The following is a 26,708-nucleotide window of genomic DNA, read 5'->3' on the forward strand; positions in this document are numbered from 1 at the left end:
TTTGAAGCTGGGTGGCAGGGGCTTGGTGTGGGCTCTGGGACCTGCCTCTCCATGGAGCCCCTGACCACCGTGGTGCTCTCTCCCATGGCCAGGCCTGTTCCCTGAGCACCTGATCGACGTGCTGAGGCGGGAGCTCGTCCTCGAGTGTGACTACCAGCGGGAGGCTGCTTGTGCCAAGAAGTTCAGGTGTGGTTCCCCGCTGGGCCCCGTTTGTTTGGGGTAGAGGCCTCTCCAGCTCTGAGGGGCAGATGGCCAGTAGCTGCATCCTGCCCCGAGTAAAGCATGCCTGAGGGCCTGTCCTCAGTGGGGAGGGTGGGCAGGTTCTGTGGCTGAGGTGTGACTTCTTGCCCTACCCAGGGAGCTGCTGAAGGACCACCCCTTCTTCTACGTGCCTGAGATTGTGGATGAGCTCTGCAGTCCCCACGTGTTGACCACAGAGCTGGTGTCTGGCTTCCCACTGGACCAGGCTGAAGGGCTGAGCCAGGAGATTCGGAACGAGGTGGGCCCGAGGTGCTCCCTGTGGCAAGGGGGTGTGGGTGTGAAGGAGTGCCAGTGAGACTTAGGGGAACAGGGTGTGTGGGGAAGCCGCTAGCTTCCTCTACCCGGGTGGCACTGGGAATCTAACAGGCACCTGGGCAGAAGGTGGGGTGGAGGACACAGGGATCCGAGATTTCTTCAGCCCAACTCCCAGGCACTGTGCCACCTGGAACTGCCTGACCACTGCCCGTCCCTAGATCTGCTACAACATCCTGGTTCTGTGTCTGAGGGAGCTGTTCGAGTTCCACTTCATGCAGACAGACCCAAACTGGTCCAACTTCTTCTATGACCCTCAGCAACACAAGGTGGGGGGGTCCCTCCTGGGGGGGGGGCACCCTTAGCTGGGCTTGAGAGCTCCGTGGGGATGGGTGTGTTGGCTCCTGGCCTGCCTCTTATCCCACGGAAGTCACCAGAGAGAAGGGGGCTGTGGCATCGGGGGTCTTGGCCTGACATGATCCCTCCCCTCAGTATTTGCTCTCCTTGCCCCATACCCACATCCTGGACCACCAACCTTCCCTGCGGTCTCCATCCCCAGGTGGCCCTTTTGGACTTCGGTGCAACCCGGGAATATGACAGATCCTTCACGGACCTATACATTCAGGTAAGGTCAGGAGGCGGCCCCTGGTCTTGGCCGTTTTTCTGAGGCTGGAGACTCAGAGAAGGGCTGGTGGCAGCATGCAGGCTCACAGGTCGGGTCTTGAGGGGAGAGAGGCAGAGGGAAGGTGGGAGGTATTGGCATTTGTCGCCCTTGTGTGGCTGGACTGCCCCACGTGAGCCCTCCTGTGCTTCTGCTCAGATCATCAGGGCTGCTGCTGACAGGGACAGGGAGGCTGTGCGGCAGAAATCCATAGAGATGAAGTTCCTCACTGGCTATGAGGTCAAGGTGAGCCGTGTTGCCCGGGGCTAGGTGCCGCTCCCTGTGGGGGCAGGGCTGGGGACAAGCGAGTGTTGGTGGGAGGGCAGGCCTGGACTGTGTTTTTCTTTGAAACGTTAAGTAGATGGATGAAAACTCAGGGACAGCTGCCTCCGGGGGTCTCCCCAGGCACATTCTAAGAGCTTGCCTGTGTTCTCTGTAACTTCTTCCAAGTGGGCAGGTAAGGAGGGTACTTGGGGGACTTGGTGATGCTCCTGTCCCTGTCTCCCCCACCTAGAACAGTACAGCTGGGAGGAGAGGAAGCCCTCTTTCCCTGGACTGCCTTGTGAGGCCTCAGTGCTTTAAATAAAGGGGGATGTTCTGTGTTCCTGTCACCCAGAAGCCACTCAGAGAGCAGCACTTTCTTCTTGGCATTGGGGAAGGGGTTGAGATCCAGGTCAAGTCTTGGTGCCATTTTAAGCAAGATGGCCCTGTCTTGGCTGTTGAGTGGGCTACACTCAGTGCAGCAGCTCCCTGCTGCCTCTTAGGGCCACTTCTGTGAGCTTGACTCCCAGCTACTAGCCCACTGTCTCACAAAGCCCATGGTGGGCTGCTCCCTCACCTCTGCACACTACTGGCTCAGGCCCTTCTCAGGTTCCTGCGGGAGCTGCCAGTGCCCTATGGGCTGACACCCAGTACCGAACCCTGTGTCCAGCAAACGACCACTGGCTCTGTCCTTGGTACACTCTGGCGGGCGCCACCACCTAGGGTCTGTGAACTGTTCTTTTTGGCCAGAACAATATTTCAAAAACACTTTGCAACTGGGTGCTATTGGGCAGGGCTCATATTCTGCCTTCTGCCTCAGACCCCGTTGGTGTCACATCAACCTAGCTCACACATTAATGTTGATTTCCCGGCCCCTAGGGTTAGAGTTCATGTCCCTGTTATCACTACTTAATCTAGTTACAAACAAAACCCTCACCTGCCTGACACTCCCCTCAACTTCTGAGCAGAGCTTTTAGGGAGCACAGGGCTTGGGGCACAGTGGGAGAAACCCAAGGCTGGTGGAGGCTCTTGAACCTTGCTGCCATTTACCCTCCTCTCCTGCCCCCAGGTGATGGAAGATGCCCACCTGGATGCCATCCTCATCCTGGGGGAGGCCTTTGCCTCAGAAGAGCCCTTTGATTTTGGTACCCAGAGCACCACAGAGAAGATTCACAACCTGATCCCTGTCATGCTGAGGCACCGTCTCATCCCCCCACCTGAGGAGACCTACTCCCTGCACAGGAAGATGGGGGGCTCCTTCCTCATCTGCTCCAAGCTGAAGGCTTGCTTCTCCTGTAAAGCCATGTTTGAGGAGGCCTACAGCAACTACCGCAAGAGGCAGGCTGAGCAGCAGTAGCCGCCGACCCCCGTGTGTGGGCACCCAGCTGCAGGTCCTGCCCAGGCCGGCTCAGGGAACCAACAGGGAGAAGTGTCGCTGCTTCATTTAAACTCCTTGGCCCAGTAAGCAAAGGTGGCTGGTTCTGACCAGGGCTTGAGGGGAGGCTGCTTAGAGCCCCAGAGCCTGCACTTTACACGGTTTTCATTGCTAAATAAATGGTTTTAGGGGGAAAAGTTCAAGAATGAAAATGAAACCCTACTGCTGTCAGAATCTGCCTGGTGTTTGTCCTTTGAAATAACTCTAGATTAAAAGGCAATCTTATTTTCTTCTTTTTCCTTATGTGACTGTTAAGCAGAAATGAGAATGCTTACTCCTTTTCACACGCTTGCTACCAAAACAAAACCAAAAACCAAGGAAGATTTTTTTGAGTTGTCAACTGTGTAGTATAAAGTGTGTGTGCCTATGTGTTTCTCGAATGAGATCTGTTTCCTGCCGTTTTCCTCTCCAGCCTGTGGTCTGGAGCCAGGAGAAGTGCTAATCTGAATAGTGCCCATGAGTACTTCACCTCTTAAAGCTGGGGCCTGCTCTGCTGGGCCTTACATGCTTCTGACAACTGAATGTTTCCAGAGAATCGCTGCCTCACAGGGGAGGAGTTGGGAGCAGCAGGCCAGGGAACTGGCGACACGTACTTTGTCTGCTGCTGGAAGGCCCCTCCCTGCCAGAGGAGACACACTGGTGTCACTGGTTACACCAAAGTGTCGTCACAGGCTCTGAATTTTTGTACAAGTCTTGTAACTAATTTGTTTCAATTCAATAAAAGTTATTGTGCCACTTTCTATGCTTTATGAATTTTGGAGAATGCAGCCCATACCTTCTAGCATTGTGGTGGGTTTTTCCCCAAGGGTTCTCTGACCAAGTTTGACATCACAGCCTGTCTCCATTGTGAGGTCCTCATCCCTGAATGTGGAAGGCTCAGCCACCTTCATTGGAAAAAAAGGGGGGTGGGAGGTTAGATGGAGGATGGAAGGAAAAACTTCTGCAGCGTCACTGCCTCAGCCTCCCCCGACTTTGGTGATGTTGGCAACTGTAGGAGGAAAAGTGACACCTGTCATCAGGTCACACTAGGCCTACATCACAGTGGGGCCATTTCTAGTGGGCAGCTGCAGGTGAGGACCACTTCCTAGAAAGTGGCTTTTCCTAGGGCTGACCTGACTCCAGGCGAAGGGCACTGTGGACACTCAGGTGTTTGTGTGTGGGGACTTCCAGCAGACCCGTGGGCACCTGAAAGTGCACCTGCAGAGACCTCAGGGGTCCAAAATGGGTCCTTGCATAGGTTTTCAGGGTTTTTACATGTTAGTTTCTGAAATCTGGGAATGCTGAGTAATGGACAGGCTGGGTTTGAGAGGAGGGAGAGGCCTGGGTGATCTCCCTGAGGCCACCTGGCTAGCCCCTCTTAGGGGCTGAGCTGCTCTTTAGCAAACACTCTGGAGTGATCACCCTGCAGGGTAAAGAGAAGGGGCAGAGCCCAGGCCAGCCCCAGCCAGGGCTCTCACAAAACTTTTTCTCTCAACCCAAATAAACAGAACAGCAGCATGAAGGTGAAGAGGGGAGAAAATAAAGAATAGAGCAAGTATTTACTTCCCCAAGGACCACTGACCATAAATGCTGGGAGAAGAGGACTTTTCTAAAGGAAACTGGAATGTGGTTTTGTGCCCTAAGTCAGAGCCAGCTGAGACCTAGAGGACTCCTGCTGAGATGACAGTGGGGGTCACGGGATCTACTCTAATCTCCAAGTCAAGTCAGCTCTGAAACTGGCCACACGTTTTCTTTTGTACCTTGGCAGTATCACGTGAATAAATGACTCCTCGTAACTCCCCATGTTTCAATGCTTCCTACTAGCACTGAAAGATGTGGCATGGGGACATGGCAAATCATGGCTTGGTCCTGCTGGGACCATGACTTCGTATCCGTAACATGTGCTTTAGGGCTGAACGCACAGCAGCACAGAGCAAAGAGTTCCTGTTACCATCGGTCCACTTCGATGGTTAGTAACAATGACTGACTGTGCCATAGTCTCACTTATTAACCCTTGGTAGAGTGCTATAGCGTCACAGCTCACAGCAACCTCCAAATCCTTGGGCTTAGGTGATTCTTTTGCCTTTCCCTCCCAAGTAGCTGGGACTACAGGTGCCTGCCACAATGCCTGGCTATTTTTTTGTTGCAGTTTGGCCAGGGCTGGGTTTGAACCCACCACCCTCGGTATATGGGGCTGGCGCCTTACCCACTGAGCCACATAACTCCTCTGACACTCAAAGTAGGCATTTTTATAGAGGAGAAAACTGATGCTTAGAGGTTTAAGTATTGGCACTAGGATCTAGAATAAGACGGTTTGTCTTACCATCTACTCTAGGTCTAGACTAAACCCAGGGCAGGTCGACTGTGGTCCGTGGGCTGAATCTGGCTGCTGTGCTGCTCTAAGCACAGCTGTATTAGACCACAGCCATTCATTCATTTGCATATCAGACTAAGACTGTCCCCACACTGTTATGGCATAGTGGCTACAACAGATTATAAGGCTGACAAAGCCAAAAATATTAACTTGCCGATTACAGAAAAAGTTCGCCAAGACCTATTCTAAACCACTGCCCAGCCACTGCCCCCAGAGCCAGCATGTACTGTAACAAACCAATGCATAAGTTAAGTCAAAAACAACAATCACATGGGAAATGGAAACAGGAAGGGGTCTCCAGGGGCCTCAGGAGTATCATTTAACTGCTGCCCTACCTGCCATGTTCTTGGATGTACCATTCTAACTCAAAGCAGTTAACAGTTAACTCTTGTTTTACTGGCTACTGATTTTCTTCAATAAGCAGACAAAATTAAATTGCTCCCACATTTACACCGTCAGGGCCACCCATGAAATCTAACGCAGGCAAAGCTTGGTCTTGCAGACTAAGTAACAATAACAAGGAGCTTTTGACCAGAAGAGAGGAGTTGGAAGCATCAAGAAAATTTAACACTATTCTTACCTGAGCTAAGGAAGAAATGATGAAACTCCTAGATTAAATCACAGGTGGCAACACTAACGCCCTGTCCTTCGGCAGTGTAAGGAAGAAGCTTGGATGAGGAGGGAAACCAGGAGAAAGCAAGATCAAATAAGACATGGAAAGTCAGTCACCCTTTCCCCATTCCTTAAACTTCTCAAATGGAGGGGGAAAAAAGACCAAATACCCAGTTCTAACAGTTCCCTGTTTTATTGCAATACATCAAAGTCTGGTTAATATTAAGTGATACCAACATAAAATATTAGTGAAGAGTCCTGTTACATTTTTTACTATCCCACCTTAAATATTTCTGTGCAAAAGGATCCACATCATTGTTTAGTAGCAGAGAATCTCTTATAAAGTTCCCTAAGACATAGAGGGCATAAAACCAAACCAAATAAAATAAGAAGTGATAAGGGGCCAAAGCATTATCTTTTCCCCTCTATAACACACATATTTGTCAGCATTATATTCTAAACAAACAAAAAATGATTACACCTAGGCCATGCAAAACTGTACAATAATATTACAATGAGAAAAACCCTTAAAAATTTATAAAATAAATGGTATTACACTATCAAATAAAAAGGCAGGTCATTTTGTTTTCATGAGATTTCAGGTTGATTTGAGTCAGTTTCCCCACAACTGCAATGGCGCCTTTTGTGTGTGTAATGGTTGTCCCTGGGAGGAAGCAGCGAGCCGGCTATCACCTGCGCCCCCGCGGAAGCGATGCTCTCCTTACTGAGCAGGAGTTCATAGAGAATTCTGGACTTGAGTAATAATTAAAGTCATAACAAGGAAACAGGTTTTTAAATGGGCTCAATCAAATGTCATGCTGCTTATCTAAATCAGGGTTGGGCCAGAGACAGGTGGGGGAGTGAAGTGCCCAGTTCATTCCCAGTTGTGTTCAGTGGATGTGGGCTATGGCCAGGGCTGAGCTGCAGCAGGAGCATCAGCCTGCTGAGAGCCCCTCTGTCCAGAGAGGGTGGTGAGCCCTGTGCTTGGTAAGGCCCACTCAGCTGGAGACAACAGTGTGTGTCAGGGGCCTGCGGCATCTTGTGGGTTCGGATGTCCTCCCACCCCGGCTCTAGCCTTTCCTTAATGATACCTGAGATTCTACGTAAAAGCAACTGGTCTTTCCCAGAAATAGATGTGGCCACTAAGTAACAAAACGAGATGATTCTAACCATATGGAAGGTGGGGTGGAGAGCCAGCTGGAAATGACAGATTGTTGTTGTAAACATGAAAGGAATTTCAGATTCTCTCTTGAGGCTCCAGTATAAGAACTGGTTGGAAAACCAAATAGACGGGCCATTTTTAGTTGCATCACATAGTCTTAAATCTGTGCTTCCCTGGGAAAGGACCTAAACCACCAAGTGTGCGAGTCTGTGTGTATAAATACATGTATATTTAATAACTAAATAAGTGAAATCTGGTTGAGCAACCACTTGACAAGAAGGCTTTTGTTTTTGGCAAAAAGAAATATATATGTTTTATACACCCAAAGCACATGACAAGATTAATCAGAATTCAAGAGTAGATAAATTGGCTGCACATAGATAGCACCAAATACCAACGCATACAGACTATCCCAGAAATGCCACTGAATGTTTTTCTACTGAGAAATTAGTTCCTGCTGCAATATGCATTTTTAAAACATCCTGCATGGAAACAAAACATGACTTCAGACAGTGACAGGACACCATTTCTGTGATCTATGTTTTCTGTTCCCCTGAAACCCATTCCCCACTTTTTCAAATCATTCCTCTCAGAAGCTTCTGAAGGTGACAGCCTTCATATTTAAGCACAGGACAAGTCCAGTAGGAAAATCCTCCCCAAATCATTACCCCAGGAATATTTCTCTCCAAAGTCCTGCTTTTAGAATCTAAACATATTTGGGACTGCTCTTTGATGACCAACGAGACTACTTGCGATGGCAGTGGAAAAATCAAAGTGCCCTGGAGCAACCCATCGGGTGAAGGTGAACCACCTGCCCAGTTTTCCTGACAGCCAAGAGAAGCCTCAGTAGCTCTCTCACCTGCGTGCTGGAGGGCTGAAAAGTATGACTCATTGTGGGGGAGCCTAGATTTTAGGTAGGGCTGAATTTTGATCCTAAAAGCATTCTTTGGAAAATAAGCACCTATAGGCAACAAAAATTCACAATTTACAAACTGATGGCTTAGTGCAGAGTCCTGTCAGCTTTGGATCTGTCTCCTCTCTGCCCGGGAAGAGAAGGGAGAGAGGGCAGGGTAAGGGGGGGAGGAAAGAAGGTGGCTGGAAGGGGGGAAGGGCAGCCGTACTGATACGTATACATGGAGCATGTTCAGTCTGTGAAAATGAGGTCAACTTAAGCAGGTGGTTAATGTAGGCAGGTGGTCAACTGTGGAGGTTCTACTGTTATTTTTATTTCCTCATGTGCTTAACTGATAAAATGATTCTGTAGGAATAAACTCTTCTGGTTCGGCATCTCATTTTTTTATGGCAATTAAAACAGAGGTAATGCAACTGGAAAGGTGACGCCACAGCACAGCAGCAGTGCAGGGGAACCAGTCAGACGGCTGCTCTTGGTCGACTTCCTGCCTGTGCTGGGGGTGGGGGGTGGTGGTTAATCACAGCCATTTTCCACTGGACATGGGAAAGAGTATTTGGTTAAGGCTGTTCAAGTCCTTGCTTTTGAGGTTTCACATTATTTGATAATAAAAACTTTTTCCCCTAGGCTATCTGAGGAAGCTCACACCCACGGTCAACAAAACAGATTCTTCCTTGGGAAGCTGTCTCTACCCCTGGGATGGACATCTTGCTATGTAACTTAGGGAGAAACACGATTATACAGGAAAAAAAGCATTCCAATGAACCTTTTTAAGGACCTTCAGAAGCCATGATACTCTTGTGCCCTTTTAGCCAGAGGGATCAGAGGGGACAGAGTTGTATTTCTACATTCATCAGCAGAAGACATCAAAACATAACAAAAAAATGAGAAGTGTGATTCAAATTCTAACCACTAGAAAAAGGAACATCTTGGGTAGAGGTGAGTTTGCCTTTTGATGCTGCTGCTGAAGTGGCTTTAAATGTTAAAATTCTGGAACCCAGGTCACACTGCAAACTAAAGCTCCTGGTGGCGGAAGCCTATGACCAGTCTGAGGACAGGGCACTAAGGGGATCTCCAATTTCTCTCTCTATAAATCGTCTTGAGGCCTGTGTATCCTTTATGTTACTTTATTAGCTGGGAAACAGACAAGAAACAACACATTTCTTTAAATTAAATGATCCCTCTCTTATATATGCATCTGTCTTTCATTGAATACAAGATGCTTCTTTTGACTATATACATTTGGGGCAGTGCCTGTGGCTCAAAGGAGTAGGGCACCAACCCCATATGCTGGAGGTGGCAGGTTCAAACCCAGTCCCGGCCAAAAAAAAAAAAAAAAAAAAAAAAAAAATGACTATATACATTTGGTATTTAACTTCTACATTTATGTATTCACTTAAACTCTGTACTGTAGTAAAATATGCATTGTTTTAATTCATAAGGATTTCCTGCAACAGTCAGGTTGACTCTGTGGTTGCTGAATGAGCTTAGGGTGTCACTCCAGGGTCAGATTCTCCCCTTGTGACGTGGAGAATCCCATAAGCTAGTTTAGGACTATAATGAGACTCTGCTGTGAAAACGAAATCTGTCTAGTCTTATTCTTATCACTTACATTTGTGTAATCTGTCTATTTAAGCTATCTTTTGGGGAAGGAGTAAATAGTCTTAAAAGCAACTCTAAGAGTATGGAATGAAATCAGTGTTAATCTAAGCTGCTTAATGAAAGTCTGCCTTTGCTGCTGCTGAAGCCAAGGGGGCATGGATCTGTGAGTCATGTCGTCACAACTCTGCCCTGCTGCTGCCAGCCCCTGGTCTTTTCGGGCTGAGGTGGAGGTAAGGGATCAAAGTGGGAGGAGAGGTGGATGGAGGGGAGCTGAGGGGGAGAGCTGCCCCATGCCCAGGTCTCGGCGCTTAGACCAGCTCACGGGTCCCAGCTCCCACGGTCGGTGCTCTCCAGAGAGAGGCTCTTGGTCTTTCGGGGTGAAACTGGGCTTGGGGGGCTGCTCAGGTTGGAACTGTTGGAAGCTGTAGAATGCCTCGGAGAATCAGAGTCCTGTAAGGCCCAAAGTAAAATGTTAGGGAGAAGCAGAGGGAGAAAGGAAGAGAGGAGGGCTCAGGTTACCAGCCCCGACCAAATAACCACACAGGGCTTCCAGATGACCAAGAGGCTCAGACGTAACACATGTCCAGGCCTTTAGAAATGCAGGTATTTTCCATACAAAAACTGTCAGAAGTCTAAATATCCCTGGAAAATTGCAGGTTACGTAGCCCGAGCGACTGCTGCCCCCTGGTGGACAGTGACTGCCGACCCCTGCTGCACCCGAGGCCAACCTCTAGGTGGTGGGATTACTTGGGTGAATGCTCCAGTCTTTGTGACAGAATCTGTCATCAAACCCCTGCCTCTAGGCATAGTGCTACTCACCTCTCCATCATAGTCCCTGGCCGGGGCATCGCTTCCTTGGTCCATGCCTCCAGAAGACAAAGAGCCCTCTGATGGGGAGGGCATGGGCTGCTGCTTTGCACTGTAGCTTCCTCCAGAGAATTCCCTCTTTAATGCACTGCCATTCTGTGTGGATGACCCTACAGCACATCATGCAGGCAAAATTGTATATATATGGAAAAAGGGGGTTCCCCACTCAGCCTGTTAGCATTAGATCATGCCCTTCTGTCCAATCATATTTCTACATGGCTGTTCATGCTTTGTTGAACCTAAGCATAAAGATAGACAATTTTCTCTGTATCTTTGAGTTTTTATTCTGACGGTTCCTGTGTATACACATCAAAATGAATAAGCTCTCACGCGGTTGGTCTATGTGATCAACAGCATACTGCAGAAATGATGGCACAGCACATGTGAGATTAGGTTATAAGAACACAGACACTTCTGTCAGGTCACCTGCTCTGGGGAAGCCAGCCACCATGCCACAAGGACACTCTGGCAGTGTATTAAGTCCACATCGGCGAGGAATAGAGGCCTCCAACCAACAGTCACACAGGAACTCAGGCCTCCCACGACCACAACCACGTGAGCAACCTTGGAAGCAGATTCTCTTGAACAGGTCTTTTTTTTTGGAGACAGCCTCGCTATGTCACTCTTTGGTAGAGTGTCGTGGCATCACAGCTCACGGCAACCTCCAACTCTTGGGCTTAAGCAATTCTCTTGCCTCAGCCTCCCAAGTAGCTGGGACTACAGACGCCTGCCACAACGCCCGGCTATTTATTTTTTTGTAGTTGTCATTGTTTAGCAGGCCTGGGCTGGGTTTGAACCTGCCAGCCTCTGTGAATGTGGCAGGTGCCACTGAGTATAGGCGTTGAGCCATTTTTTTTTTTTTTTTTTGAGACAGTATCTTACTCTGTCTCTCAAGTCTATAGAGTATAGTGGCATCATCATACCTCACAGCAACCTCAAAACTCTCGGGCTTATGAGATCATCCTGTTAAGCCCAGGAGCTGGAGGTTGCTGTGAGCTGTGATGCCATAGCACTCTACTGAGGGCAATAAAGTGAGACTGTCTCTAAAGGAAAAAAAAAAAGAGAGAGAGATCTTCCTGCCTCAGCCTCCTGAGTAGCTGGGACTATAGGCACAGGCTACCACACACAGCTAATTTTCCTATTTTTTATAGAGATGGGAGTCTTGCTTTTGCTCAGGCTGGCCTCTAATTCCTGGCCTCAAATGAGCCTCCTGCCTCGGCCTCCCAAAGTGCTAGGATTACAGGCATGAGCCACTGTATCCAGCCTCTAGTCACAAATGACCCTAAGGTAACTGTAGCCAGCAGAGACCTTGACTGCAACCTAGTGAGAAATCCGGAGCTAGAAATATTTAGCCTAAGATACTCTCAGATTCCTGATCCTAAGGAACTGTGTGAAGTAATAAATGTTTCCTATTTTAAGCTTCTAAGTTGTGAGATAATTTCTTTCTTTTTTTTTTTTTTTTTGTAGAGACAGAGTCTCACTTTATGGCCCTCGGTAGACTGCCGTGGCCTCACACAGCTCACAGCAACCTCCAACTCCTGGGCTTAGGCGATTCTCCTGCCTCAGCCTCCCAAGTAGCTGGGACTACAGACGCCTGCCACAACACCCGGCTATTTTTTGGTTGCAGTTTGGCCGGGGCCGGGTTTGAACCTGCCACCCTCGGCATATGGGGCCGGCGCCCTACCGACTGAGCCACAGGTGCTGCCCGTGAGATAATTTCTTATGCAGCAAGAGATAACTAACACAGCATCACTCATCTTTACATTGCCAGACCCTAAAATCAATACCTAGGCTGTTTGCTGAATGAACAACAAATGGAGGAAATCTAGTCTGCACAGGAGATCTGAATTCAATTATCTAACATTCAAGAATACAAGGTAACAATGAGTTTTCTGACTGAATGGCTTTAAAAAAAAAATACTTTATAGACAGGATTTCATTCTGTTGCCTGGGCTGGAGTGCAGCAGCTCAATCATAGCTCATTGTAACCTTGAACTCCAGGACTCAGGCAATTCTTTCACTTCAGCCTCCCTCCTAGCTGGGACTATAGGATGTGCCACCAAGCCTGGCTACTTTTTTTTTTTTATTGTTGGGGATTCATTGCCTGGTTACTTTTTTAATATTTTGTAGAGAACCACCCACTTTCACTTCCCCAAATGTTGGGATTACAGGCATTAGCCACTGCACTCAGTTAAATAACTTTTTAAATGTGACACTGGATTTAAGGTAACCATTTTCTCTTAGATTTTACTTGTATGGAAGTGAAGAAAGGTTTTACTGAAGTTGTGAGTGACAGGTTTGGGGACTGCCCTGACGTGGGCATACTCATGCTGTACTCTCTTGGCTTGTTACCCAGTGCCATGCTCCTGGAGAGAGTTATAGAAAAGCAATCTTTTGGCCAAGAACAGTCTTCCTCAAATCAAAAGCTATATAGATCATCTGACAGTCTATAATCTCTTTGCTACTAATAATCCAGGAACTATCAAAGATCACAGTGAATCTGATGAAACTCAATTTTAATTTCTTTTAATTAGCCAGATGTTCCATCTGTACATTCCCCTCACTCTCAGGTAAGAGCTCTTAGCATCCTTGCTACTTTGACTCAGGAAGACAGTATCTTCCCCACCAAAAAGTTGCTCCCGGGCAGCAGCTGAACATTAGTCCAAACCTGGAGCACATTTTCTCACTATAGTCCTTTAGCTTAAGGTTATATTCAAAATATAGAAAAGAGATGTTGCAATTTGGGGTAACATGAAAATAAACAACAGCTTAAGAATAAAGACTGTGAGCCACATGTAAACAGGTGCAAGGTCATATATGACTTCACCCCTGGTACCTTAGCAAAAGAGTTGGTCTTGAATGGAGCCACAAAAATGTGTACTGAATGATCAATGTTATTCATTCCTGGTCTTCTTCCAGCATATCAAACCTGCTACTATTTTCCCTGATTTGGGACCTCTGCACATGCCTGGAATGTCCCACTCCAGACCCCTCTCAAACCATGGTAAATGGGAATAGATTTCACCCTAACACTTCAGCAGAAACCAGGACTCTCCTTTAACTCTTCCTTTGCCTGACTTTCCCACAACTAAGTCATCATCAAGTCTTCCTGTTTCTACCTCTGAAAATACATGTGAAGAATCTACTTTCTTTGCCCCATGCCATATCCCAAGCCCTATCCACTTCCACCTGGACCTATCCAGATGCTGCCTTCCACTTTCACCTGCCTCCAACCCATTCTCCATTTGGCAGCCAGAGAGATCGTTTCATGAATGCAAAACCAATAAAGATTCTTTCCTACTTAAAACTCTTCAAATGCTTCCTCTTTGAATTTGAATTAAATAAAAACTGTTCCTTAGTCTGCAAGTCCCTACTGATCTCTTATCGCCTCTCCTGATCTATTTTTGGGTCACTCCCTCACCACGACCAGGTAGCGACACTAGTCTTCCTCCACTTAATCAGTCAAATGTAAGTCAAACACGTCTCCACCCCTTGGAAAGGGATGTAATCTTTCCTAATTGTTCTGAGGAGGAATTCATCCCCAACACCTACCCCTTGTTATCATACCCTGTTTATTTCTCCTAAGCACTTAACATCGTAATCTGTAAACATATTTGTCTGAATTTCTTCCAGATGGCCAGTAAGCTCTAGGAGGACTCTAGGACTCTTTTTTTTTTTTTTTTTTCTTTTTTGGCCGGGGCTGGGTTTGAACCCACCACCTCTGGCATATGGGACCGGTGCCCTACTCCTTGAGCCACAGGCGCCGCCCTCTAGGACTCTTTTCTTAACAACTGCATTTCTGTCTACTAGGTATCACCCATTAGGGTCTGAGACACTACAGCCACGTGAGAACGACTGAGCACATGTGAGGACCATGTCACCCACGGGCACAGCAGGTAGCTGGGGGCTGCTTTCCCAGGGAGCACCTTCCTGCAGCCAGGGCCACTTACTTGCTGACAGGCCACTGCTAGCGCTCATGGAGCGGCCTGGTTCAGGGCGGGATTTGGTGATAGATGGAATACTGACTGAGCCACTGAATACTGTCCGACTTTCCTGAGGCCGAGGATTCTAAAAGCAAAAGTGAAAGAGATATTCTTCAGCTAGAAAGAAACTGATTTTCTGCGAGATGTCTATTTTTCACTATAATTATCAAGCAAAAAAATCATCTTGACCAGAATGATAGAGAGGAACAGATTATATAAACCTCTCCTCACCCACAAAAGTAAAACACTAACATAAGGTAAATCTCACCCTAATCAAGAATAAGTACTTGAAATATTTATCAGTAAGCAGAATTTTGGAGGGCTGTGAAACAGTAAGTAGAAGTTACACAGTTAGATGTGACAGTGCAGTGCAGAATTACATGGACATTTGCAGACTACCGAGACAAAGCTTTGTAGTATGACTTTTTTTTTTTTTTTTGCTTAGGATGACTGAGCAGTTGAGTAAATCCACTTGGAGAGAATATGGAGAGAATGGACTATTTTTTCTCTTTCACACTATTATAGTTAAAACGATATTCTTCTCAAGCCAATGTCTTATTGATGTGACACTGAATGTGCAGCCGCTTGCTCACAGCACAGGTACCAGGCAGTCTTTACTGACACACGGAGTAGCAAAATGAGTCAGAAATAAGACTCCCAGTCTGGGTGAAATTAGTAAACTTGGGAATATTAGTTTGAAAAGTTTTTCACCTAATTATTGCTATGATTTTGCTGGCAAATGGGCCATGGAATGTTTTGCAAATCACAGACGCCAGAGGAGAGCCCTGGAGCTGGTTTGCTGGGTGAGCTGCCTGGGCGCAGCCAAGGACAGAGGCACACAGCCTAATGGCTGTGATGCCTATTTACACCAGAAAGAGGGCTGCTGGGTCTGACAAAAGACCAGGGAAGGAAAAAATATTTCGGTACTCTTTGTAAATCCTGGATGAGGCCAACTTCATCTGCCGGATTATTAACTCTTTCACCATTCACAACGCTTTCTCTATTTGTTGACACAGCCTCAGCCTCTGTAAGCATCTCCTGCAGCAAATGGTCTCAATTTGATTTCTTATTTAAAAACAGACTTGCATTTACTTATTTGGAAAATTTATCTAGTCCTTAATTTTTCTTTCATCGCCACAAAAATGATGGTAATTTTACTAGCCCACAGTACCTATTTGCAGGCAGCCTCCCCTTTGTCGGCTGCTCACGAGGGAATGATGTAAGGCAGCAGGCTGGCTGGTAAGCCAGGCGAGGGAGAGACCACCACTCGCATCCCGGCAGCAAGCTTACTGGCAGCAGGCTGGGGGCGCGTCACACTCTGAGCTTCCGTTCCTCAGTTGTATTATGGGGATAAGAAGTGCCTCACAAGGCTTTTCTAAGAATTAACGTAATCACCCTATTATAATAAAAAAAAAAGCACTGAGCCCCATCTCACTAGGTGTCTGTCTTTCCCCTGCTCTGACGATGACCTTACACAGCCATCTGCACTTAGCACTTTAACCCTCCCTTTACTCACACCCACATGCTATTCTGCTGGGGAGAAAAATCACAAATTTCATAAGTGTTAAAATAAGACCATAACTCTATGAAAAAATGCAATAAAAATCACGCATTAGAAGTAGTCAAAAACTCAAGTTTTGTGACTTTCCCAAAGGATTGATTTGTTAAGTAAAGCCAATTAACAAATCTAAGTTTGAGTAGAACGTGCAACTTGCCTTTGACAAGAGATGCTCTCTTCATATGATGCTGCAGGCTAGCCCTTACCTTCTCTATACTGTCAGAAAACCACAGTCACAGCCACTGACACATGACAAAAGTAACTGGAAAATATATTTATCGACTTGTTCTCTAAGTATTATAGTAATTCATTAAAATTGTTTGTTTTATTTTCTAATACTCATGAACTGTAGAACTATATAAATAATAATGAAATCGTAAGAGAAACCAAAAAAAGGTCACCTATGAATTCACCAGATACTACTAATAATTTGATGTTTCCTGCCCAGCTCTTCCTCTAATAGTTTTTTAAAGAGTTGACCATACCGTGCCATGCTTTTTCAAATGTAATAGAACACACCAAGCTGTGAACTATTACATAAAGTAAAATCTTTTTTTTTTTTTATTAAATCATAGCTGTATACATTGATATGATCATGGGGCATCATTTACTAGCTTCACAGACTGTTTATAAAGTAAAATCTTAAGCTCTCTGCTAATTCCTGGATCTCTCTTAGCTAAGGGACCCCAGAAACACCTTAAAACTGAGTCTCCAGCCGTGACAGGACGGAAGAGAGCAAGCACAATTACAAATACACATGATTTCCCCTTTTCGTAACTATTCATGATCCCTGTAGCTTGGTGGATATGGATATCTGACTACCCTGTGCTGTCCTGGGCTCTGCTTCCCACCCTGTTGGAATGGCCACCCAGCAGGCTGCTACCCTTTAAGATAAATGAAACTCTCCTTTTCTGAAGTATAAACCTTGTTAAAGCTAGTGTATCCGTTTTTTTTTTTTTTTTGAGACAGAGGGTCACACTGTTGCCCCAGGGTAGAGTGCTGAGGTGTTATCCAAGTTCATGGCAACCTCATGCTCCTGGGTGCAAACAATCCTCCTGCCTTATCTTCTCAAATAGTTGGGACTACAGGTGTCTACCATGATACTCAGCTAATTTTTTCTTTTTTAAGTAGAGATGGGGGTCTCACTCTTGTTCAGGCTGGTGTTGAATCCTGAGCTTAAACAATTGTCTGTCTTATTTTACTGAATCAAAGCACTAAATATTTTTTAATCATTTGGAGCTCTGGAAATATTATGTCCCCCCCACCCCCCGTAGCTTAGAGAATAAATTTGAGAAATTTATCCATATACCTGCCATAATTAAACTGTGGTATGGCATATGTTTGTTCATTTATGTTACTTAATGTTTATAGAAATCTATCTTACATGAATGACTTTACATGTTTCAGCACAAGAAATGGCCTAAATGCTTAAACTGCATTTCATGTATTTCACTAAATGTCCTTGGATCTGTCCTTTAAACATAGAAAACCAGGGTAATGCTGCTGGTAGGCAAGTCCTAATCCATACTCACCCACTCCAGGCCCTCAGCTTGTTTGGGGTGACAGATCAATCTGTTCTGGTTATTTAGTAAAAGCACATAGTTTATGACTGTTTCTAGACTCATTTCTTCAGTTATCTTAGCATTTCTTGTACTGACTGCTATCAAGACGTTAAACTCCAGCACCTAAAATAGGTACTAAACAAAATCTGCTGAATAAAAGAATTATATCTGCAATCCCAATTTTCTACTTCAAGTACTGAGATTAATTCAGTTGACAAAGTAATTACGATCCTTTCTATAGAACACACAGTGTTTTAGTTACTATTGGTTTGCTGTTACATGTGTTTGTGTTTTAATGGTACAAAGTATAATTTTGCTTGTACTGTTTAGGCAGAATAACGTTTTCTGGGAATCAATGAATAAAGAATGGTAGCAATTCTTCAAATAACTTGATTTAAACAAAAGGTGACTGTCTTCTTTGTAAAATATGTTATAGGTCAAATGATTTAATGTAGAATACAATGAAATGAGCACAAATACTTATGGCCTTTGAGGGTAAAAGAAACAATTAATAAAGAAATGTTTTATTTTTAATTTAGTTAGCAATTTCAAGAATTAGTATTGAAATTTCATAAAATGCCTCATCTAGCAAAATGATTATTGTTTTTTTCCTTTTGGTTAGCAATATGATAAATTCTATGAAAGAAGTACGCAATGGTGAAAAAAAAAGAAAGGTTCTAATGTGGCTAAAATATTTTTAGTCTGTGATTGTGAGATTCCAAGGGGAGACGACAGCTCTGAATGAGTCTGTACAACAGGGCTTCTCTACGCACATATGAGACGCCTCAGAGAATGTTACGGCAGAGTAACTTCTAAGAAGGGCCAAATCTAGAGGTCAGGAAATCAAGGAACAACAGCATTCTGAAAAACTCCAAATCACACATTTTGAATATGGTTTGGTTGGCTAGCTGGCCCGAAATTCAACCACTGCCATTTTGGTTCACCTAGCAAATGTGCAAAGTCCATGTAATTCCTAGAGTGTTGTTTAAAGCAAATGTCTTACCTTTTTTCTCTAAGAAAATAAAAAAAAAATTAAAACTAAAAGAGTCAATGCTAGCAATTCAGCATTCACACATACAGGAGCCACCCTATATGACACAAGCGACAGGTGAACAACGCAGGAAAGAAAAGCTGGAGAGAGCTGGCAACACCAGTGTCAAGCTAGGTATTTTGTTACTGTTTCTTTTCAAAAACAGTAAGGCACACTGGTGGTGTCCTCTTTCATAAATCAGACCTACTCTAGAATAAATAGCAAAAGTTAAGCTTATAAAATATACCAGCAACTTGGTAACCCCGAATTTTGAAGTAAAAAAGGAATTATACATAGAAAAATTGTTTTGCTAAAAAAATAGGTTTATCATCCAGTTAACTAAAGTTAAATAAACTTTATTATAAAGTGACAAGAAACTTAAGCTTCTGGTCCTTAATAGGTAAAAATATGCTTAAGATTAGGGTAAAACTTCCTTTGATGGTGCACGTTTCTAATGATACGTGACTAACTTAAGCAACATGCCCATCATCTTTTATATGAGAAGTTCCTGATTAACTTACACATGCTTTGAAATCCACCCCTGCAATCTGTTACCAAGCAAACTATGGCTTATTTTATGATACTTTTATTTTGTCAAATAAGACATTTAAATGATCTAATCATTTAATGTCAAAACAATGACATTTAAAAAATAATTTAGAATAATTTTACAGTACAAACAAAAAATATACTTCCTACCCTACAGCCAATCTTCTAATTGGAAAATTACTTTACTATATATACAAATTTGAAAATCAGTGGTACTATTGCTCTAAGCCAGGGGGCATTATGAGAAATGAAATTGCAAGATACAGTACAAAGTACTTTACTATCTGCAAGGCTAACTTCAGAAACGCTCCCCTGAAGTTAGTATAAGCATACACCCCTGGATGGACACATGGATGGACGCACAGCTTAATGGCCAGCCCCTCATCATCTCCCTGCAAAGCCACTGACAGCACAGATGGAAGTCTGAAGGGAAGGGGCCAATAGCAGGTGCCTGGCCTTTCAGAATGAGCACGCCTTTATTTTCTCTCTTTGGTTCAGTTTAACTTGGATAATAGTTGGGATTAAATATAGATCACCAACACAAAGATTAATAAATCAAACTTATTTTTTGAACTTTTTCTCTTATTACTTAATAGTATTGATTTTTTTCCTTTGGAGATTTTATTTATTTATTTTGAGATAGGATCTTGCTCTGTCACCCAGGCTAGGATATAGTGATGTCATCATAGCTCACTCCTAGGCTCAAGTGATCCTCTTGCCTCAGCCTCTCAAGTAGCTGGGACTATTGGCATGTACCACCAAGCCCAGCTAATTTTTCCATATTTGTGTGGAGAGACTAGGTCTTGCTCTTGCTCAGGTTGGTCTCAAATTCCTAACCTCAAGCAATCCTCTTGCCTCGCCTTCCCAAAGTAGTAAGATGATAGGTGTGAGCCACTGTGCCTGGTCTACTTTGGAGATTTTTAAGCTTTTCAAAAATGGGTTTAGTATAGACAGAAGGTCTATGGATAGGCTCTACCACAGACTTTAACTTTACCAAATATAAACATTTTCTTTCATGTCCACTGGTTATAGGGTAATGAACTATAAAAAATTGAGAAATTTTGGGAGTCCTTTTCTGTTTAACAGAATGAGATCCATTTGGGGGCTATTTCCTTTTCTTCCTTTCCGTTCTCTCTCTCTCCGAGACAGTCTTACCCTCTTGCCTTGGGTTGAGTGCCATGGCATCATCATAGCTCACAGCAACCTCAAACACTTGGGTTCAAGTGATCCTCCTGCCTCGGCTTCCCCAGTAGCTGGGACTACAGGCACCTGCCACAACACCCAGCTATTTTTTTTTTTTTTTTTTTGTATTTTTAGTGGAGACAGGGTCTTGCTTTTACTTAGGCTGGTTTCACACTCCTGCCTTGCCCTCCCGGAGTGCTGGGATTATGGAGTGAGCCACCACATCTGGCCAGGGGACTATGTCTTATGATGGCATCTAAAATGGAGACTACCATGAAGGGAAAAATCCTTTATTTTACTATAAATCTCTAATATTAATACTATTTCAAAAATAAAAATTGAAATCCTCTCTATTCCTTCAATCTTTTCTTCAAAAGAAGAAATAAAATAGAAATGGAAGCAAAGGAAGTGGAAGATAAAGAGTTTAAGAGTAAAAGTTTGGCAGAGGAAACTCTTCACAAGATGGTACCACCTAGCGGGTTACTTAATAAGCCAGGCAACAGGAAATCTGTATGTGGTTAGTAAAAGTTAACACCTGACTCAGCTGTTCATACCCTCAGAGTCATAAAGCTTGGTGTACCAGGGACAGAGCGTAGAGACGGGGAATATTCAGGGTTTATGAAATCAGGAGAGAGAAATTTTTCAGCAGAATTAACAGTCATGTGATAGATGTGCTCAAAGTTGATAGGAGAGGAGATCAGGCCGGAGTGATGATGAGGGGATGGATAAGGGAAACCTGGCTACCAAAACAACAAAAAGAAGAAAAAGGTAGTAAGGTGATGCAAATGGATCCACATTTCACACAACATGCATATCAAACATTTTACATCAGAACTGAACCCTTAAGGAAATACTTTTAGGTCTTAGAAAGTTAAATTTTGTAATATTCTTGCAGGTTACTTAATTAGCTGATTTACAAAAGATCATTCTCCTTAAAAAATCATTCTTTTATTACTCTAGTTAAATGAGTAGAAATTGGACATTCAGAGATATAACACTTTCAGAGTTTAATTCAGCATTTTCTTACGTGACACAATCAAAACATGGTAAAAATCTATCAGAAATGTTAAGGATATAAAAAGCAAAAAACAAACAAGAAAAGCACAAGTGAACCCACAATGGTTTCTAATTAGACATGTTATAAAACTGTTTCCTTAGAAATTTAAAACTATTTAAAATAATTCCTTGGTATTTAAGGATTTTGCTTTTATCGATCTTATTTCCCTATAACAATAACAGTAACTATGGAATATACTGATTATTGGTTTACTTTCAAGCAGCCCAAGCTTATCTCCATTTAGACACTCCAAAGAAAACATCTGTTTTTAACAAGGGAAAAATATTTCTTTCAATGTTGAGGTGTATATCTAAAAAAAAATGAAATGATATAATACCAAAGACACAGAAAAAAGCTTTGAAGTCAAGGACTCTTAATTTTTTCAAATAAATAACCACTTCTCAATATTTGGGAACCATAATTGTGCCAGCCACCTTCTCTAATTCTAATGGGAATTTTCTTTTTTTTTTTTTTTTGGCCAGGGCTAGGTTCAAACCCGCCACCTCCGGCATATGGGACCGGCGTCCTACTCCTTGAGCCACAGGCGCCGCCCCTCTAATGGGAATTTTCAAAGTTCAGACTTTCTTTTTCTTTTGAAGACAGAGTCTCACTCTACTGCTGAGGCTGCAGGCTGGTGGTGCGATCGTGGCTCACTGCAGCCTTCAACTGCTGGATTCAACCAATACTCCTGCCTCAGCTTCCCAGATAGTGCAACTACAGGCACATGCCACCATGCCTGGTTAATTTTTTTTTTTTTCTATTTTTTGTAGAGACAGGGTCTTGCTCTCACTCAGGCTGGTCTGAAACTCCTGGCCTTAAGCAATCCTCCTGACTTAGCCTCCTGAGTAGCTGGCATTACAGGCTCAAGTCACCAAGTTCAAGGTTCAGTTGATAGAAGACATAATCTCATTAAAAGTACAGGTGGAATGATTTGTAAGAAAGAACGCTAACTGAATCCAGCCTGACATTTATATTCCCATGAGTTGAGATGAGCTTGCTTTGTAGAAAGATCTCACAAATTATCTAGGCTTAAAAGAAAGGCTTCTATGTATGATACTGTTTTTATTCTAGTGGTATGAGTTAAATCAGATCTTTCTAAAGTTGTTTCCAAAAAGAAAAATAAAAAACAAACTTTTACTATACATTTAAGTATAGTAAGAGCTTCTTTGACTTCAAGAAGCAAAATTAATTCTTCAAGACCCAAGAGGTATCTGAGCTAAAAATTTTATCTTTACTAACAATCTTAGGGGCCAGGTGCAGTGGCTTGCTTGAGCTCAGGGGTTTGAGACCAGCCTGAGTAAAGAGTAAGACCCTGTCTCTACTAAAAATAGAAAAACTAGCCTGGCAGTGTGGTGGGAGCCTGTAATCCAGCTACTTGAGAGACTGAGGCAGGAGGATCAGTTGAGCCCAAGAGTTTGAGGTTGCTGTGAGCTAGGACACCACAGCACTCTTCCCAGGGTACAGAGTGAGACTCTGTCTCAAAAAATAAATAAATAAAAATAAAAGACCCCCCCCAATTTTAGAGATGGATAAGGGCTAAGGGAAATTAACATGGTAAAAATAACTCCTCTAGATGTAAAGGATTATTCTTGCATTCAGTTGGAGAAAATCTATCTTTTTTACAAGAAACCACTTGTAAAAAAGGTAAATGGTAAAAAAGGACTCAAGAAAATGAATATGGTATATATTTCAAAGAAACACATACCATCTTTGCTTATATTCTCTTGGCTCAGTAAGATACAAATAAAAAGTCTGCATTTGCAACAAGAGATAAGAAAATAAAATGATGCCCTTAGCCTTACTGCCCCTTTCATATTAGAAAACCAAACAATCCTATTTCAGGATCATATAGTACAAAAGAAACAAGTAATCTCAGATACCCGATACACTTTCTAAGCTTGTAAGTATTTCATAGGAAGGAAAGCAATACTGATTTGCATACATTAAGAGACAAAAATGTCCGGGGCACATGCTCTTTGCACAGATGAAAGCTCTTATATATGTTAACATTAGAAAAATTTATTTTTATTTTTTGGACATAGTTCATAATAATTCCATTTCAATAGAAAGACATATTAAAATCTGAGAAAATATTAAAACATCACAAGCTTTTCAATGAACAGATACATACACAGGTGCAGACGTGCATCATAAGGTTATTTTCAGACATGCGTATTATTGTCTGGTTTACCAGGGTCTACCCTGAGATAGACACAGTTCTGGGTATACAGTGAGTACTCTAGAAATATTTGTTAGGTAATTAAATGTATGTTGATAAAAAAGCCCCAGTTTATACATCATTTGGTAGTAACATTTAAAAAATCATGTGAAAATAAAATTTGGCTTTGAAGAACAGGAATTTAGACACATAAAATCTTTGATGCATACTATATGTACAGGTGAAGAAACTGCTTTCAAAATTTACACCAACTTCTTGTCCTGGAAATACAAAAGCACTTACACGATGAGAAAACATTAAAGGGATGGAAGGCACATTAAAAACTGGATTGAATTGCTAGGGCAAAGTCACTTGCATTAATGCCAAAAGGAACCAAGAAGATGGCCATGGGTCAACGAAATCAGGTGACAATGAAAACAAAAAAATCAGAGGTGTAAGGTCATGTGTTATGGAGTCAGTTGGGGAATGAATCTTTGGGAAATGCTATCTGAACTTGCTTTGCTTAGTAGTGAGGAGTAGGAACTTATTTTAAACAAAAAATAAAATAGAGTGTTTTGTTTTTACTTTAGTGGGACAGTGAAGAGAGAAAAACAAGGGTAAGGAGGGAAACTTTGATATAAAAGTTCTTACAATGTTTGAAATTTGACATTTTAGAGTCAGGGTGTACGGTTATTGAGTATGACGGTCTGAAAGAATTTTGGAACATTAGGCAAATTGATTTTTCACCTGATGGCAGAAGAGTACCAGGCAAAGTAACATTCTGTTGAACATTGAAACTATTCTGAATTAAGGAAAATACTCTAATACGTGAGGTGTGACAGAATTTCTTTCTTTTTTTTTTTTGTAGAGACAGAGTTTCACTTTATGGCCCTCGGTAGAGTGGCGTGGCCTCGCACAGCTCACAGCAACCTCCAACTCCTGGGCTTAAGCGATTCTCTTGCCTCAGCCTCCCAAGTAGCTGGGACTACAGGCGCCTGCCACAACACCCGGCTATTTTTTGGTTGCAGTTTGGCCAGGGCAGGGTTTGAACCCGTCACCCTCGGTATATGGGGCCGGCGCCTTACCGACTGAGCCACAGGCGCCGCCCAGAATTTCTATAAAACTTTTTCTGTATTTATTGAAATGAGATAAAAACGTACTTTTTATTCACTAAATATGAAACAAAAGTGAAATAACTTTTAATTTTAAAAGGATATTTATCTATTAATAGTTAACTATTGAAATAATTTTCTATTTGCTGTTGTTTTGATTTGCAACATATGTACTGAAATTTGTATCCCTTGATTCCTATATAATGCTAACTACATATCGCGTATTGAAAAAACAAACTGAATTCCAAAGTTTAGTTAAAATAGTACCTAACACTTGATTTATCCAAAAAGCTATAAATGTATTCACATTTCATCTGTTTAAATTTTTAAAATTCTATTTATTTTTGAGACAGGGTCTTACTCTTCTCCTGGGCTGGAATGCAGTGGTATCATCATAGTTCACTGCAACCTCAAACTCTGGGACTCAAGTGATTCTCCTGCCTCAGCCTCCCCTATAGCGGGGCACGACCCATGCCTGGTTAAATTTTGCCTAATTTTTGTAGAGACAGGATTTCACTCTCACTCAGGCTAGTCTCAAACTCTTAGCCTAAAGCAATCCTGCCTCAGCCTCTTGAAGTGCTGGGATTATTAGGTGTGTGACCCTTGAATCAGACAAAAATCTCTTTATTAAGGTATGCCTGACCTTATACCTTGCATAAGGAATAAAAAAAGAGGCTTTGGACTTACTTTTAGTTATGTGGACTTCTGAGATTAAAGGAAAACCACATTGTTCAGAATAAGAAAAGAATGGAGAGAAATCTGAGCTCTCCTAAGCAAAAGTTGAAAAAATAGTAATAGCTTTTAAATATCATAAATGAATAGAACAATTTTAATATTTAATGTACTCAACTGTAAAGTTTTTACTTAGTTTATTTTTATTTATTTTTTGAGACAGAGTTTCACTTTGTCACCCTTAGTAGAGTGCTGTAGCATCACAGCTCACACCAACCTCAGACTCCTGGGCTTAAGCAATTCTCTTGCCTCAGCCTCCCAAGTAGCTGGGACTACAGGCGCCCACCACAACACCCAGTTATTTTTAGAGATGAGATCTCACTCTGGCTCAGGCTGGTCTTGAACCTGTGAGCTCAGGGAATCCATTCGCCTCAGCCTCCCAAGTGTTAGGATTACAGGCGTGAGCCACTGCACCTGGCTTTTTACTTAGTTTAAATTACTATATCAAGATTGAGTATAATCTAGCTTTTACCTATTTTATTTATATTTACTCAGTGTAGTTAATAAAAATTCCTATTCCCAAATGATAAGTGACTACTGTGAATAATTACAACTCCATAAAGGAAGGTATATTACTACGACCATATAATCATAATGTCTTGATGATGAAAAAATAACAATGTCACATTTATTCATAAGCAAACAGGCAACTGATTAATTGGGATATTCACAATGAAGAACTCATACTTAAATGAATATAGACCTTGTTATTCTTCCCATGATATAAATGAAAAACACCCTTTAAAGCTTAGTTTTATACTTTTAAAAACTTGACCACTCATTAAGCTTTATTATCATTTTCTCTCAGTGATAGATGTTTATATCTTCTATCAAAGTAGTAATAATGTATTAATTATGACAGATTTTCTTAAAAAGAGATTTGTGTCTAAATTTACAAATCATCTCCCAAATTGCCATAAATATAAATTATACTTAAAATTCTACACAAAATTGAGTTGCTAACATTACCAATCATAAGGGTCTTATTAAAGTTTTGTTTTTCTGAGAAAATTATGATACTGTAATGTTAAAAAAAAAATGGAGCCTGGATGATTAGCTAATTCTTCTAATATATTCTTAATCTCAACATAATAGGTCTGTAAACCTAATCTTCACAGTGTTAAAACAACTGTTTTCCTATGCTATACTTCTGAATGTATGACTGACCAGGCAACACGTTTATACTTGGGCAAAGGAAAAAGATTTAATTTCATTATTATCTGAGAAGCATGACCATTAATGACCAAGCTAATGGAGTTCTCTGGGAAGAACAAGTAGGCCAAATATCTGTATTTAATTATTAAAACACAGTGAAATTTTAACGATTTCATAATCAAGTTCTGAACTTGGCACAGAACCTCTCCAATTCTGGCAGTTTCTTCTACCAACAATAGTAAATCTAGGTGTGG

At 42.7% G+C, this 26,708-nt stretch overlaps 2 protein-coding genes across 13 annotated transcripts in view; one reads left to right on the forward strand and one right to left on the reverse strand.

Moving 5' to 3' along the window:
* The window catches only part of COQ8A (coenzyme Q8A), a 45,210-nt gene extending 41,605 nt beyond the window's left edge, over positions 1-3,605 (forward strand). Inside the window, exons 10-15 of the mRNA XM_053605751.1 lie at positions 93-186; positions 358-499; positions 735-842; positions 1,073-1,138; positions 1,334-1,420; positions 2,505-3,605. Coding sequence (XP_053461726.1) covers positions 93-186; positions 358-499; positions 735-842; positions 1,073-1,138; positions 1,334-1,420; positions 2,505-2,792 — 785 coding nt within the window. The 3' untranslated portion in view covers positions 2,793-3,605. The remainder of the gene's footprint in view (positions 1-92; positions 187-357; positions 500-734; positions 843-1,072; positions 1,139-1,333; positions 1,421-2,504) is intronic.
* A 2,407-nt stretch (positions 3,606-6,012) lies between these two features.
* Positions 6,013-26,708, reverse strand: part of CDC42BPA (CDC42 binding protein kinase alpha) — a 302,007-nt gene continuing 281,311 nt past the window's right edge. For 6 of the 12 annotated variants that reach the window (XM_053605558.1, XM_053605560.1, XM_053605554.1 and 3 more), the window contains 5 exons: positions 20,795-20,980; positions 14,327-14,444; positions 10,329-10,486; positions 9,284-9,959; positions 6,013-9,161 (listed from right to left, as the gene is read on the reverse strand). In XM_053605558.1, coding sequence (XP_053461533.1) covers positions 9,828-9,959; positions 10,329-10,486; positions 14,327-14,444; positions 20,795-20,980 — 594 coding nt within the window. In that variant the 3' untranslated portion in view covers positions 6,013-9,161; positions 9,284-9,827. Of the gene's footprint in view, positions 9,162-9,258; positions 9,960-10,328; positions 10,487-14,326; positions 14,445-20,794; positions 20,981-26,708 lie in introns of those variants that run through there. The other 6 variants (XM_053605565.1, XM_053605564.1, XM_053605563.1 and 3 more) reach the window with 2 other exon arrangements.

The sequence above is a fragment of the Nycticebus coucang genome, chromosome 10 (assembly GCF_027406575.1).
Source record: "Nycticebus coucang isolate mNycCou1 chromosome 10, mNycCou1.pri, whole genome shotgun sequence".
Lineage (NCBI taxonomy): Eukaryota > Metazoa > Chordata > Mammalia > Primates > Lorisidae > Nycticebus > Nycticebus coucang.